General features: G+C 42.2%; 1 protein-coding gene across 1 annotated transcript in view; it reads right to left on the reverse strand.

Annotated features, from left to right (window-relative positions):
- SDC1 (syndecan 1) overlaps positions 1-15,130 on the reverse strand; it is a 38,084-nt gene extending 22,954 nt beyond the window's left edge. Inside the window, 1 exon segment of the mRNA XM_032213414.1 lies at positions 14,844-15,130. Coding sequence (XP_032069305.1) covers positions 14,844-14,909 — 66 coding nt within the window. The 5' untranslated portion in view covers positions 14,910-15,130.
- Between the last annotated feature and the right edge of the window lie 1,845 nt (positions 15,131-16,975).

A 16,975-nucleotide genomic window follows, 5' to 3' on the forward strand; every position in this document is an offset into this window, starting at 1 on the left:
AAACAACCTAGAACTAAGGAGAAATTTCCTGACAGTTAGAACAATTAATCAGTGGAACAGAAGTTGCCTCAGAAGTCGTGAATGCTCCAACACTGGAAGTTTTTAAGAAGATGTTGGACAATCATTTGTCTGAAGTGGTGTAGGGTTTCCTGCCTAGGCAGGGGGTTGGACTAGAAGACCTCCAAGGTGCCTTCCAACTCTGTTATTCTGTTATTTAGCAATGGGAATTCCAATCCCAATTAAGTTGAGGACTGCCTGCAGTACAATCGATTTGTGCCTTAAATGAAATGCCAGAATACAGCAAGGAAATCAAGCAAAAACATATTCCTTTGTGGCTTGCTTACACAGTGCCAATATTGCCAATTTCTCATGTAGCACCTGTACAAAACACCCTATTTTTCACAACTTGTTTAATCAGGCAAGCATAAATTATAGCTGTTAATGTGTGGCATCGCTCACACATAGGTACCTTGTAATACTGTTTGCTCAAACAATAGTTTATGCGCCTCTTCTAAGTTAACCATCCTTCTTGCTCCAGTTACAATAATGACAATACTTTGACTTTTGACTTTATAAGATTTGTATGCCGCCCACTCCCTAGGGACTCTGGGCGGCTCACAACAAAGTAAAAACATTTAAAATATATAAAATTACAAAGTTAAAATCAACACAGCATCCATTCATCAAATGGGGCTGGAATACTCAACAGCCCCAGGCCTGCCGGAACAGCCAGCTCTTAGTCGCTTTATGGAAGGCCGGGAGAGTGGTGAGGGTCCGGATCTCTGCGGGTAGCTCATTCCACAAGGCCGGTGCAGCTACAGAGAAGGCCCTCCCTCGGGAGCCGTCAGCCGGCATTGTCCCGGCTCGACGGCACCCGGAGGAGGCCCAACCTGTGTGATCTAATTGGTCGTTGGGAGGTGAATGGCAGGAGGCGGTCTCTCAGGTAGCCAGGTCCAATACCATGTAGGGCTTTAAAAGTAACGACTAGCACCTTGAAGCGGGTCCGGAGACCAATGGGAAGCCAGTGCAGCTCGTGGAGGAAAGACAATAGTCTTTCTCTGGAATAACTGTGTGAGGCTGCCATTTAAAACTTGAAGAGGCAGCGCATGAATACTAGGCAGTTATTTCAGTAAATATTTTATTTCCCCTTCCGATCATTTATTTCCTTCACAACTGCTATTCCCGCATGTCTAGATTTTAATCAAAATTACCATTTAGCATTTGAAACATGGGAAGGGGGGAAAGCAAGAAAAGAACTCATTTACTTCGTGAAATGAGGTTTTCTCTCTTTGAACTGGCTGGAAATGTAAGGAACCTATACTTGACTTTGGTTCCACCACAAAACCGCGTTCGACTAAAGCGCGCTCGACGAAACCGCGTAGCTGATGTCATCACAGGGCGACAACAGCCCGGAGACAGAACCACGCTGTAAATGCTAAACCTAAAATTAACCCCTAAACCTAAACCTAACCCCCCTAACCTAATCCTAAACCTAATCCTAAACCTAACCCTAAACCTAACCCTAAACCTAACCCTAAACCTAACCCTAACCCTAAACCTAACCCTAAACCTTAACCTAACCCTAAACCTAACCCTAAACCTAACCCTAAACCTAACCCTTACCTTAACTTGAATCGGCTTGCTTTCAAAGCGCTATTTAAAGCGCCCTTCTTTCTCCGCGCTCGCTGTTGTCGCCCTGTTGATGACGTCAGCGACGCGGTTTAATCGGGCGCGCTTTAGTCGAGCGCGGTTTTGTCGTGCCACGCTTGACTTTATCTTGAAGCAATGTACACAGCCCAGTACAGAAAATGTATCCATTGTCCCATAAGGACTTCAATCATGCAAAGACCTCAATATTAATACTTCATTATTATACTTCAATATACTTCAATATTAATACTCTCCACAGAAGGAAAGCCAGCTCCAAGCATAAATATGTAAGGATCTGCCTATATCGTTTAATAAGTAAGGAACACGGGTGAAGCTAGTCGAACTTCAGTCTGCCTACCGAATCCAATTTTTATGGCAGTATAATTAAAATGACCTTCATGACAGCTGATCAAGCAGTTTTGTCCATCCCAGAGTGTCCGGAATAGGTAACAAGATTACTAATGTACAAAGCACCTACGTGAAGTCTATTTAAAAAGAGAATTTCCCTATGCCATAAAGCAGCTTATCACAAAACTACTAGAAGACCCTGACAGTGCATCAGAAAATGTGAATTTACAGGTGGAAAAATAATTATTGAGAAGAAAGAGAAGAAAGGGGGGTAGGAAGGAAGGAGGGAGGGAAGCAAGGAGGGAAGGAAGGAGGAGGGAAGCAAGGAGGGAAGGAAGGAGAGAAGGAGGGAAGCAAGGAGGGAAGGAAGGAGAGAAGGTGAGAAGAATGGAGGGAAGGAAGGAGGGAAGAAAGGAGAGAAGAAAGGAGAGAAGGAAGGGGGGGAAGGAAGGAGGAAAGGAAGGGGGAAAGGAAGGAGAGAAGGAGAAAAGAAAGGAGGGAAAGAAGGAGGGAAGGAGAGAAGGAGGGAGGGAAGGAAGGGGAGTAGGAGAGAAGAAACGAGGGAAGGAAAGAGGGAGGGAGGGAAGAAGATGACTGTAGTTTTTGATGTTTAAAATGATTTTGTCATTATGGAAATGCCTCGAAATGTAGTCAAATGTAAAGCAAAACAGATATTGATGTTGTATTGTTTTTGCAATCTGTTGACTGTTGTATCATTTTTACTAATTAAAAAGAAAAAAAATTATTGAGACCAGCAGTTGAACCTCACATAGCAGACAAGAAATAAGAGGGTTTTTTTTCTTCTTTAATAATATTCCCAAATAAATCGAATAAGCACAGGTTACCATTTACCTCCTTTTCTCCAGAAAAAGATACTGTCAATTAGCATATGACTCAAAAGGAGATTGCAGATAAGTGTGAAGAACAATACATCAAGGACAGATGTAAAACAGGTCTTCATAGTCATTCTGTCTGCTAGTAAATAAATTTATTATACATGTCTTTCATCAACGTGTCATCTCCTACTGAATTGTTAAACACTTCAATATACATTAACTCAAAGGTTTCTTAAGATGGGTATGGAAGACGCTTAGGTTTCAAATTTCAGTAAGCCGCAAGAGAAGCAGTAGTGCCCGCCAGCCAATTCTTAAGTCACCCAGTATCAACCTAAGCTGATATTGTGCCAAATTAGACCAGGCAAATGCCAGAATGCCAAGCAATCCCAACAGCCTGAATGATGGAACTGATTCTCAGGGGGGAAGTGGCGTTATAGCAATAGCAGTTAGACTTATATACCGCTTCATAGGGCTTTCAGCCCTCTCTAAGCGGTTTACAGAGTCAGCATATCGCCCCCACAGTCTGGGTCCTCATTTCACCCACCTCGGAAGGATGGAAGGCTGAGTCAACCTTGAGCCGGTGAGATTAGAACCGCTGAACTGCAGATAACAGTCAGCTGAAGTGGCCTGCAATACCTGCACCCTAACCACTGCGCCACCTCGGCTCTATCGGTTATCAAATTATTTAATTTGTTAGCGTTAGTCACTGGCCAAAGCTAACATTCCACCAGAGCTTCTTGGCGCTTCTCCTCTCCTCTTTCATGACTCCAAAAGCCTAAAGTTCTCCATTAGGTTGACTCTCTAAACCGCTTAGAGCAGTGTTTCTCAACCTTGGCGACTTTAAGTCCTGTGGACTTCAACTCCCAGAATCCCCCAGCCAGCTGGCTGGGGGATTCTGGGAGTTTAAGTCCACAGGACTTAAAGTCGCCAAGGTTGAGAAACACTGGCTTAGAGGAAGGTTGTAAAGTTCTGTGAAGTCTAAGAGCTATTGTTATTAATTGAAGAAACTACACTTTTAGATACTGCAAATAAACACTATATGCAATGGAGAACACCTTGATATTACAAATTTCAACACTGATACTTTCTTTCCCCCAACTGTAACTTTGCTCACTCGAAACTACTCATAGTAATGGCTTGCTAACATTGCTATCTTTGGCATAAGACTCTGAATATAACAGCAAAGTATTTCCTCAATATCTGGTAATGCTGAATTTATTAAATCTGAACACCCTAAAAACTACCTTGCTTGGAAATGACTATAGCCTTATATACTACCTTAATAATACTTAGATCCTTGGGTGGGATTTGAATTATTAAGTTCCTCCACCCGTCTTAGACGGTGAACCTAACTGTAGATTAACCACACATAATAATGAAGTTATAAGAGTTATTATTGCTAACACTACCATTCCTTAAATCTCAGATTTTGTGTTCAGATGTAGGAATGTCATATGCATATATTCCCAACTAAAATGAGAATACTTTGCTTCTTGCCCTCGTCTATATTTTGGCATCATGTTTAATTCTTTAATGTTTCCATCCTCATAATTAACTCTGTTCTAGTTCCTGCTCAGATTTCCCCTTTGTCAATTACTGTAAGCAAAGCCAATACACTTCTACAATTTACATCTACTTTGTGTGTGTGGGGGGGGGGATGTTCCGTCAAAAAAATTTCCTATGCCTCTTTTTCCTCTGTCCCTGCATTGACCTTTGCCAACTAAGATATCAACTATTAACCAGTCATCATTTTTAGAATCTACGACGATGGAAACATTACTCTTATGACCAATGTTCCCTCTAATTTTTTTTCAGTGTGAGCGGAAAGTATAGTGTTGAGCGGCACATTTTCATGCCTGAGCACCTGAATTTTTTTCACAGATGTCACCTAAGACAACAACGAAATCAGTATTATTTGAAACTCAAAGTTATGTTTATTCAAGGTACCCGCTTAATTAAAAGTGTTATATAATATCAGTATCACTTAACAACGGTCCTGCTTAGCAACCAAAATGTTGGCTCAGAAACTCTGGCATTGAAGCATGCAAGTATTAAAGCTGTCAAGTTACAAGACCCTCGCACCCCTAACCCTTTAGGAAAAAAACCCCAGGGGTCTTCAAACCTGACAGCTTTAAGCCTTGTGGACTTCAACTCCCAGAATTCCTCCTCCAGTCATGTTGCAGCAACGTCATCTGCGTGGATCTGCTCCATCTTCGGTTTTTTCACAGGAGGCAGGGCTGCTGCTGAAGATGCCAACGAGCTCCCGCCGCCACTAGAATATGCATTTGTTTAGCATGACATAGAATAGTCTTTCAACCAGAAGTATGGAATAAAAGAGAGACTGATAAATATTAAAAAAAATAAAACCAAAAAGCAGCTATTTATTTGAGTTCTAGATAAACATTTAGTTCAGAAGAGATTAGAATAGAATAGAGAAAGAATAGAATATAGAGAATACAATAGAAATAGAATTGGAAGGGACCTTGGAGGTCTTCTAGTCCAACTCCCTGCTTAGGCAGGAAACCCTACACCACTTAAGATAAATGGCTATCCCACATCTTCTTAAAGACTTCCAGTGTTGGGGCATTCACAACTTCTGGAGGCAAGCTGTTCCATTAATTGTTTTAACTGTTAGGAATTTTCTCCTTAGTTCTAAGTTTCTTCTCTCCTTGATTAGTTTCCACCCATTGCTTCTTGTCCTGCCCTCAGGTGCTTTGGAGAATAGCTTGACTCCCTCTTTTTTTGTGGCAACCCCTGAGATATTGGAGCCACTGCTATCATGTCTCCCCAATTCCTTCTTTTCATTATACCCAGTTCTTGCAACCATTCTTCATATGTTTTAGCCTCCAGTCCCCTAATCGTAGAATAGAATGACAGAAGGGACTTTGGAGGTCTTCTAGTCCAACCCCCTGCCTAGGCAGGAAACCCTACACTACTTAAGACAAACGGTTATCCAAAATCTTCTTTAAAACTTCCAGTGTTGGAGCATTCCCAACTTCTGGAGGCAAGTTGGTCCATTGGTTAATTGTTCTCACTGTCAGGAAATTTATCCTTAGTTCTAGGTTGCTTCTCTCCTTGATTAGTTCCATCCATTGCTTCTTGTCCAGCCTTCAGGTGCCTTGGAGAATAGCTTGACTCCCTCTTCTTTGGAGCAACCCCTGAGATATTGGAAGACTGCTATCATGTCTCCCTAGTCCTTCTTTTCATCAAACTGGACATACCCAGTTCCTACAACCGTTCTTTATATGTCAATATCATTTAGACAAGTTGATCCCCTTATTCTCCACTCCAGAACCTTGGAGTTTGAAGTTCTTTGGTTCTCTTCTCCCACCCTCTGTGTTCCCACGAGGGGATTAGCATCATAGCTCAACTGCCCCCCTCCCACCCATAAAGACCAGGAGAGCATCGCTGCGCATAGCCAAATGCTACCATAGCAACTATGGCGTTGTCTGATGTCTTTCTGCACGCTAAGATGGACTGACGGGGTGAAGCATAGCTTGCATTGTCCCTACTAGTGTGGATTCTTTTCCCAGCCTTGGTCACTTTACGAGGGGTGGACTTCAGTTCCCAGAATTCTTCAGCCAGGGAAATTCTGGGAGCTGAAGTCCTCCGTCCCTCCCTTATTCCTGTTTCCTTTTCCTTCATTATATTCAATTGTTTCAATATTAAGTGTAATTCTTCCTTCCTAACATTTTTCCATTTTTTTCCTTATATTCTTTTCCATTTCAACATTGTCTTTGTTCCTTCCATTCTTTCTTCCTTCTTTCAATCCTTCCAATATTTTTTCCTTCATTCCCTTGTCTGTTTCAATATTAAGTACATTTCTTCCTTTCTTCCTATACTTTTTTCCATTTTCTTCCTTATATTCTTTTCCATTTCAACATTGTCTTCCTTTTTTCCTTCCTTCCTTCCTATACGTCTTTCCATTTTCTTCCTTATATTATCTTTTCTGTTTCAACAGTCTTTGTTTGTTTCTTTCTTCCTTCCTTCCTTCCCTTCCTATACTTCTTCTTTCATTCATTATATTTTCTTTTCCATTTCAATATTAAGTGTAATTCTTTGTTCCTCCTTCCTTCTTTCAATCCTTCCAATAATTTTTCCTTCATTCTCTTTTCCTTCAATATTAAGTGCAATTCCTTCCTTCCTTCCTTCCTTCCTTCCTTCCTTCCTTCCTAAGTTATTTCCATTTTCTTCCTTATATAATATTTTCTGTTTCAACATAAAGTGCCTTCCTTCCTTCCCTCCCTCCCATCCCTTTCTTTATGTTTTCTTCATGCTTTCTTTCTTTTTCCTCTGCTCTTTTTAAATCCCCCCCTTCTTCTCCTCCTCTACATTTAGGTTGGATTAGTTTGTACAACGGTCATCAAACTTCTGAAGTAAAAATAAATAAATAAATCATATTTAAGAAGAAGAAGAAAAAGGAAGACGTTTTTAGTTAAGTCAAACATTTTAATAAAAGTTTCATCTTTTAAGATTTGTCCAACACATCCAATTGTAACCTTAACAGTAAAGAATATCACCCCAGCTGCTAAAGGTTCAACCAGTCTGAGAACCATTGAAAAGACAACAGTGCAAAATCCAAAAGACACAACTTCCTCACCGCCATTGCTTTGGTACCAAATCTTTGAGGAAGGGGCTCCAGAAAGAAGGAGGAGGAGGAGGAGGAGGGAACCAAAGAGAGGCTTTTACCGGGTCTGCGCCCTACAGCCAGGACCGTCCTTGCGCCTCAAGCCACGTTTCTTCCCGCAAAGCCCTTCGGGCAACCCGAGAGTTCCGTTTGACGCCAGAAGGGCTTTGCAGAAAGAAACGCGGCTTGAGGTGCCAGGACGGTCCTGGCTGTGGGGCGCAGACTCGGCAAAAGCCTCTCTTTGGTTCCCTCCTCCTCCCGCTCCTTCCACAGCTTGCGTCACGCTGCCGGCCAGGCTGAGAGCTCAGAGCTGCCGATGAAACAAGTTTGGGGAGGTCCTTTGCAGGCGGCCAGTTCTAGCCGCCTGCAAAGGACTTCCCCACGTTTACTTTGAAAGAAACCTCTGCGCGGGAGTAAGAAACCTCTGCGCGGGGGTTTCTTGCCATGTGCGCGGCCGCGCGGCCGCGCACCTTAGAGGGAACAGTGCTTATGACTGGAGCTAGTATGCTTTTTTTTCTTTTTTAAATTGTGTTTCAAATATACTTTACATTTTTCAGTATTCATATAACATTGAATGTGGTATTATGTCCTATTTCAATTTCTACTATGTTATCACTGAAAATTGCATGGCAAAATAGAGAAGAATTTCTCCATAAATGTGTTTCTAGTCCACATATTTATAAATATTAAGTTTCTAGTCCACAGGTTTTGAGCAGGCAGCATTTATATTAGCCTGGGTATATGTGTGCCCTCATGTCAGTTTTTGAATCTTGGTGATTGCCTGGACTAATCCTAGAATTTTTGTGGCAAGATTAGGAAATGCTTCGCTCTTGTCTACTTTCTAGGCCATTAAAAAGGTTCCAATACTTAAGCAGTATTTATCATTCATGCTTTATTCACCCACTCAGTTCTCCTTTGCCTTTCTTATAGTTATAATGGGAATTGTAGCTTAACATACTTAGAATACATTAAATTGGGAAATGCAATTCATAATTCTACAGTCTCCCTTGCTTTGCTAAAGGATTAATTTTCTAACAGTCTAATAATAGACTAAGAAGGCTATAACTATATTTTATATTTCTTCCAGAAGTTCACTTAGATACTTCCTGAGAATTACAGATGAAGTTTTACCTACAGGAACAGCTATTTGTCTATCAATCAAATTTGTAAGGCTGCCGGACTCCACAGTGACATTGATTGAGGTATAGAACATGACAAACAGATTGAGCAATGCCCAATAAAGGAAACAAATACAGACTTGGAAAGAATTAAATAATGCAGCTTGTTAGAAATGGTGCTTCTCACAAGGGCCCAATACCCAATCCATTCCAAGGCCCCAGGGGTGGGGCAAAACCAGGCTAGTAGGGGCAATATGAATCTGTTAATTTAAGTCAATTGATTTGTAAGACTTAACACTTCAAGGTGACTCTGGACAGCATACAAGATTCAAAACTGATAAAGAAATTAAAACAGCAATTCATAAAAAAGTGCAAGTGACCCAGAAAAATCAGTAGCCCCCCACAATGGCAAAGAGCACTCCTAAGAACCAGTGATGGGTTTCAATTTTTTTTGAACCTACTCTGTGGGTGTGGCCTCCCTTGTGGGAGTGGCTTGCCGACCATGTGACCTGGTGGGAGTGGCTTGCCAGCCAGCTATTTTCTTTCTTTCTTTCTTTCTTTCTTTCTTTCTTTCTTTTCTTTCTTTCTTTCTCTCTCTCTCTCTCTCTCTCTCCTTTTGTCTCTGTCCCTTTTTCCTTTTTTTCTTTCATCTCTCACTTTTTCTTTCTTTTTTTATTTCTTTCTTTCTTTCTCTTTCTCTTTCTCTCTCTGTGTGAGTCTGTCTCTGTGTGTGTGTCAGTGGTGAGTTTCAAAAAAATTTGGAACCTCTTCTGTAGGTGTGGCCTGCTTTCCGGGTCCACTGGTGGAACCTCTTCTAACCGGTTCGGTAGATTTGACAAACCGCTTCTACCGAACTGGTGCGAACTGGTAGGAACCCACCTCTGCTAAGAACCCATATTAACCCAAAAGAATGAATGAATCAGGATCTGAGGGCCTTTTTAAATGAGGCTAGGTGGAGACCGTGCAAATCTCAGGGGGAATGCAATTCCAAGGAATCATAACAGAGACAGGGAAGATGACCCAACAAATGACAATTCTGCCAGACTGCATGGGGCAGGCAGATGTTATGGGACACAGACAGTTCTTCAGTTAACTACATACCATGCCATGCTTTTAACTTCCCAAGCCACTTCATTTCAGAGGAGTTCTAGCTTCCAAGTGGCCTTCAAGGACATTTCAATAGTTTGTACCTGTGGTGACTACTCTAGTATGAATGACAGGCCAAATGGCCTTCTGGCCTAGAAAAGCATGTAATTAGTGTACAAAATGAATCTGTGTAAAGGCCCTCCTGTTTAACATAGTTGAGATTTGATGACAGGCAAGTCATTGCAATTCCTGGCAATGCTTTTCTACTGGGAGTTTCTAGTAGTATTTGATTGCACCTAACGCTACCCAGAAACCAGTAGAAATCTCTAGTTTTCCTTCCCAGATGAACCTCTTAAGTTGCAAATTGCCATAGATTCCTGCTGTGCAGTACAATCACAAAAATAACATTGGCATTCTCAAAAAGTCTTAAATTTTCTGTGGGATCAAACATTTTCAACTAAATAATCATGATAATAATTATTAATGAAAAAGGGAAGAGCACGGGCCCTACAACTGAGTTGCATTCTGTTTGATATCTTATTTTTTGAGTATAATGTTCAAGTGTATCGTACATCCACTTATCATTATCATGCTATCCAACCCACAGGTAAGCAGCTTTCCACTTAGAATATGATGGAATACTTTCTCAATTGGTTTCTGGAAATCAAGACATATTACATTTGCAGCATTCCCACAATCTGCTAAATAACTTTTCTTATCTTTGATGAAGATTCTCAATCATACAAGTAGTTAACTGAAGGTTTTCTGAAGTTTGAATCATTGCAACTGGACTAATTTTTAGTTTGATGTACTATATTGCCAAAAGTATTCGCTCACAACTGCTTCTGATTATGTGGATGGGTGAGCGAATACTTTTGGCAACAGAGTGTATTTCGCTGCCCATCCAAGCAGCTTCATCATTCAGAGCAAGTCAGTTAGGCAGGGAGTTGTTGGAATGAACCAACTCCTACCACACCAACCTAAGGGGTTTCCTCCCCAGAGTGTCCAGTGGCAATGATTCAATTGTATGTGGCAGGAGTTGGTACATCCCAACAACTCTGACTGAGGAAGCTATCTGGATGGACAGTGAAAAGTCTCTCAAACTAAAGATTAGCCCAGTTGCAATGATGCAATGATTCAGACAACTTTTCTTATCCAAAGTAAGATTAGTCTGCAAGATTTGTTTTCAACCAAGCCATGCTAATATCTGGTAGTTATCACATAGTTTTCAAAGTACTTACAGTACAATCTCTCTCTGATCTGTTTTAAAATCTTTGCTGACACTGCCTTTACTTTTTCAATGCAAAATATAGAAAGCCTCATATAGAAAGCTCTGAAACACAGACTGGCAGCTTTTAAAGTAATATACTGCATTGCTTAGGTAGCCTAACAGAGAAAGTAAACAAAGTTCAAATTCATAGTATGTAGGTCAGATCAAAGTCCAGAAATCTGTTCTATTATACTTATACTTGTTTTAAGACAAGTCATGAATTTGATTACAGTATTTCCTTACCTATATAAATGAATGTAACACATTCATTGATCACCTAAAGTCTGTACTAATTAAGAAGTTCAGCAATACACTATTTAAGTCATTTGGTTACTTTTACAGTTAACCCTCTCTCCAGTTGCAAAGCCAAAAAACAGCTACTTTCAGCATAAATCTTTAAGAAGCTTCTTTTTAATCCAAATTTTCCACACAACTGATTTCCTTGATAAAAGGTTATACAATCTTATAAAAGATGAAATTGGACAGCTTATTGAGACTTCAAAAGTGGTGAAGTGTAGTTGTAAGCTTTTAAGTAACACATGAATTTTGTATTTAAAAAAAAAACACTTATAGTTACTAGTGTACTAGAAATCCAACATGGGCTGAATTACTAATATCTTTTTCTTAAGTTATTTCTCTAATCACAGTATCTTGGGGGAGGGGGGAAACTGAGACAATCTTTAATTTAGCCATTCAACTATCTCTCAGCTGTCTGCTACCCATGCTTAAGTATTGTGGTTGTTCTTTCTACCTTAACAGGTTTAAGGTATATATTATCATTTACAAAAATGAGTGAACAATCTCTTCTACTACTACAAACCCTCTACCTGGAAGAATCAACTCCAACAATCTTTTCATAAAGGACCACCATTATTTCTTGCCTCCACTCCTTTACGCCTTTCCTACCTGTAAATGTTGAGAAGTAAAAAACCTTAAAGGTACATTTATGTACCTCAAAGGCCGCCACACCAATTGTGACTATCCAACTTTCTCCCATACATGTTCCATCTGAATCCCATTTTTACTTTTTTAAAAATACAGTCTGTACTATTTGTCGTCCCCCCCTTAATAATGAAAGTGCAGAGTTGCAGTTTGAATGACAGCCAGCAATCAATAACAAGATGGGTAGAGCTACATACAGAACCAGATAGGGCAGGCTACTTTCTGAGTTAAAGCGCCAGTACAGTACTAAATGGATTGGGTGGTCCTCCCATAGACTTAGCAAGAAGAGTCAGTTGCAAACTGTAGTATTGTTTGTAGCTGATTAATCCTTCAACAAGAGAGATTCATACTATAATGGAAGTTATGATGAGTTATTAGACCCAAATAAGAGTAATTAAATTATTTAAGCAATTTGTTACCGCTGAGTCTCTGGGTAGGAGTTAAGATAAACTATACATAGTTTGTTCAGTGGCGACCTCTGGTGGTTGAGAGAAAAAAAAGAATTCCCATGATAGCTTTAAAATACGGAATGCACTCTAGCACAGAGTAGACCAATATTAGCTTTTAAAGTTGCAACTCCATGGAGTGGTTTAATAGTTTTAATAAATAACATATTTGCTTTTATTAAACTAATAAATTATATTAATGTTGTGTTCGTTTTTAACTAACATAGCACATTCCGTTTGCTAGGGAACTTTACACATCCATCTTTATTGAAGTCCACAGTGAAGAAAGTCTAAGTAAAGTACATCATCTCTTTTCTGATTTTAAATTGGTGCAATTTTGTAGTCTCTTGCTAGCAATTGGGAGGCATTACAGCCAAAAAAATTGACCCAGCCCTGAGGAACAAACACAGCAGAATGAGGTGAGCTTGTCTACAGGTATCCAGAGGCAGCCCTGTTTTCTATTAATCACATAAAACAAAATATAATTACATCATATCCTATTTCATCCACTGAATCACACCAATATGGAAATGTCCTCATTGTGATAAGACTTCTTGGGGGGTTGGGGGGGGGGGTCAAGTTAATCATTACCCTGAGTTATGAGGTCACTGGGAGGAAAGGTGATGTTCAGAAACTTCAGCGCTACATTATAGTTTTCCACTGTCATTTTAACAGCTGTAGTTGAACCCCATTAAACAGGCTTGGAGAAGAAAGTGAACTCTACTTCTGCTTAAGAGACAAAAGATTCTTGCTACGCAAGCAAAAAAAGAAAAAGAAAGCAGGCTAAAAAAATGTATCAGAGGACTTAGGTGTTTTCTGCCTTCAAGGCTGGGTGTTGAACAGTTTCGCTGTTTCAGGCATTTATAAATGCTAGTTATTTGGACCTGATAAACAGCAACATGTTTTATTCAAATTCTGTTTTAGGATCCGTATATTTGGTAGTCTCTTTCCACCCTACCCTCATGATCCAAAAGCTTTACCTGCGAAAACTTGATATCATCAGAAGAGTATTTCAGATATTTCAGAGCATTATTTTTTTACTATGATTAAAACTGTTTTAATGCTTTTGCTGACTGTAATAAAGACTGGTTGCTTTATCTGACGGGAGATAATATCAGAAGTAACTCAACTCATTACCTAACCTTCCTAATCCGCTTTGGTTAGTTCTCATGACGGCTTCATTGGCAGCTCAACACACCCACATGATAGATGGCCAAGCTACAATCTCACAAACAACCTATAGTATCTCAGGGAAGGTCATGTAGTGCAGTGCGGTGGGAACTGTATCCCCTCCTGATATTAAACTATTTTTCTAGAAATCACTTTTCTCGCCACCACCCCAGCATCCAACTGAATGAAAGCAGTACTTTGCAGGCATGTACGATGCTCCCATGTCTTACTGGGGGGAAATCCCTCCTCCCACACCAAAATTTCCTAACGTGCGAAAGAGGAGTCAACCTACTCTACCGGCAGCTTTCAGGTTAGCCTACTCACAAGAGGGTGAGTGAGTGAGTGAGTGAGTGAGTGAGTGAGAGAGAGAGAGAGAGAGAGAGAGAGAGAGAGAGAGAGAGTGTGTGTGTGTGTGTGTGTGTGTGTGTGTGTGTGTTTTTAAACTGGCACCATTACGAATGGATTTGGCACAGAGCACACACAGCAGAGATTAGTGAGGTCCCGGGAAAGGAGGGCAGGGCCACCGAAGTACCGGGAGCCAGGCGCGCCACATCCTTAAAACTCGAGTTATAACTTGCCACGGAGAGTTTTATTTTTATTTTTTTTTAAAGGCAGCCAGCAGAAAAGGCGCACCGCGGCGCCGAACTAGGCAAATATCTGGTTAATTGCAACAGGGAGGGAGGGAGCGAGGGAGGCTTGGAGGAGAGAAGACTTCCAAGTCAGGTTAGGAGGCTCTCCCTGGTCTGGTTTGAATTAAGAAAGCTTTCGGGGGCAGCCAATAAATAAAGCCGGCCACATTCCCGGGGCTCACACAATAGACTCTCAACCTCCAGCTTTTTTTTTTTTCTTTTTACTCCTTCAGGACCTGTTGAGGAATTGGGGAAAGGAGGGGAGGGAGGGACGAGGAGCAACGAGCCGGAGAGGAGGAAAAAAGAAGAAGGGAAAAAAGAAGAGCGAGGAAGAGGCAGAAATCGCTTCCCGGAGCGGTGTATCCCCCAAACATCCACGGGGACCGCTTGGCCAGCAAGGGCGAGGACGGAGGGAGGGAGGGAGAAGAAAGAAGACGCGGAGGGGGGCTTGGAAGGGTCTTCTCCCCCCCTCCCTCTATTCCCCGCGCCGCTTCTACTGAAAGGCATTAGAGCCCCAAAGCTCAACCTGGCTCCTACACCCGCTTCAAAAGAGGAAAGAAAGACGCCGCTTTCTCCTTCTCTCCAGGCTCCCCTTCTCGGAGCTGACCGACCACGTGCAAGCCGGGCTCCTCCAGGACGCGGCGCCGACCCGCCGCGGAGAAGCTTCCTTTCTCCGGCGCCCCCCCCCCCCACTCCCCGAGGGTTGGTTGTTACTACTCACCGCGAAGACGGCTTGGAAGCCAAAGACCAACAAGGCGCTCAGCCCCGCTATCGCGCTGAACCTCATCCTTCGCCGTCCGTGAAAGCAGCAGCAGCAGCCGCGTTGCAAAAAAACAGAAAACCCGGTGCAAGGTTGGCTCTTGGCTGTTTCTTTTCCGCCGCCTTCGCTTCGCTTGCAAAAAAAGAAATGGGGGAAAAAAAGGGCGCTTTGGGAAGGAAGCGAGGCTAGAACTCTTTTGCCTTCTTTCTAATCTAAATCAAAGGGAAGAGAGCCTAACCTTCACCTACTGGAAGGGGTCCCGCCCACCAGCAGGCAGCCCCGCCCAGACCTACCACGCCGCCTCCTCCTCCTCCTCCTCCTCCTCGCACCATAAGCGGCGTTTCCTGCTCTCGCCCGCTTGTGTTTATTCCTCCGTCCCGCGTAAAATTCCTCCTCTGCCGAGGGACTCTGGTTTCCCTCTCTCGGGACTCGATCTCTTGATTAGCCGGCACCACCCGTGGTTGGTTGCTCGGTCGACCCCCACTGGGCGCCCTCGGGCTTTGCCTAAAAGCCGTTGAAGCTTTACGTCTCTCCCGGTTTCTATCTCCCCGCTCCGAGGTGCTTATAACCCCTCCATAGTACGGACGGTGCGGGAAGGAAAAACGCAGAGGGACGGGGAGCGGGAGCCATTAATCCGTAGAGCTCCGAGTAAACCGAGAGAAAGACCCTATCCGTGGATTGAATAATACTATTCAGACGGTCCTGTGTGTAACCTGCGAGTCCACCTAAGACAAACGAAAATGCAGAGCCTGCGAATGAGGTTCTGGCCGGAGGAAGCGGGAGTCGGTAAGAAAGAGAGAGAGGCTGGATCAGAAGCAGCGCCCTTTTATTCTCCGATTCGCTTCAGCATCTGAACCGCTGAAGAAATCCAGTGAAAAGGCTGATAATCCAATATTTGTCATCCTGTTTTCTTAACAGCCCTTGATCTACAAGCTCCTGGAGTGCGGAGGAGCTAGGTTTCCACTTCATGAAGTTATATCATTTACATACACACACAGAAAACACACACACACAACTATGCCTCGAAACATGCTTGGCTTTCTGACATTTGAAAATTAGTAACTATACTTAATAGTTAAGACCCTTGACTTTTTTTTTCAGCTCCAACCCAAAGACTTTTGGGTCTGATTCCTGGAAACACTTGCATCAGGGGTGGGTTCCTGCCAGTTCTAACCTCTTCTATAGAAGAGGATCCACTTAGATCCAGATGCCATTTAGAACTAGTTCCAGCTCCCGCATATCATCAAGATGAAGAGCGAGAGGAGGAATTCTGGGAGTTGAAGTCCACAAGTCTTAAAGGTGTCAAGTTTGAACACCCCTGGGGTTTTTGTTTCTAAAGGGTTAGGGGTACAAGGGTCTTGTAACTTGACAGCTTTAAGACTTGCAGACTTCAATGCCAGAGTTCCTGAGCCAACATGACTGGAGGAGGAATTCTGGGAGTTGAAGTCCACAAGTCTTAAAGCTGTCAAGTTTGAACTCCCCTGGGGGTTTTTTTCTAAAGGGTTAGGGGTGATTCAAATGCCAGAGTTTCTGAGCCAACATTTTGGTGGCTAAGCAAGAGCATTGTTAAGTGAGTTTCACTACATTTTACAAATTGGCCACGCCCACCCAGTCACATGGCCGGCAAGTGACTCCCACCCAGTCACATGGCCAGCAAGCCACTCCCACAAAGCAGGCCACACCTACAGAAGAGGTTCTAAAAAATTTTGAAACCCACCACTGACTTGCATCCTTTCAATTCCCTGTCAGCAAAAACTAAGCACATTTTCACAGCAAGGCAAGGTTATTTGACAAACAACCTAAGCAAATGTGCAAATGTTTCTCTTCAAGTCCATAATGTCCACTAGAGACTTCATCCCAGGTAGTTTTCCTGGCATAGTTTTTGGCAATACAGAAATGAGAGACCACTATCTCTTCTGGGATAGTATTGTATCTTTCCAGTCTATGGTTTCAGACTAATAGTTGACACTCTGCAAAATACTACCTAGCTTTGCTAGCAGTCAAAATTCACCAAGTGTTGCTCCCTAGTTTGGTGATTAATACAGAGCTCCTGTAGTAATAAATACCGTGTTTCCCTGAAAATAAGACAAGGT

Source organism: Thamnophis elegans, chromosome 3 (genome assembly GCF_009769535.1).
Source record: "Thamnophis elegans isolate rThaEle1 chromosome 3, rThaEle1.pri, whole genome shotgun sequence".
Taxonomy (NCBI): Eukaryota; Metazoa; Chordata; class Lepidosauria; order Squamata; family Colubridae; genus Thamnophis; species Thamnophis elegans.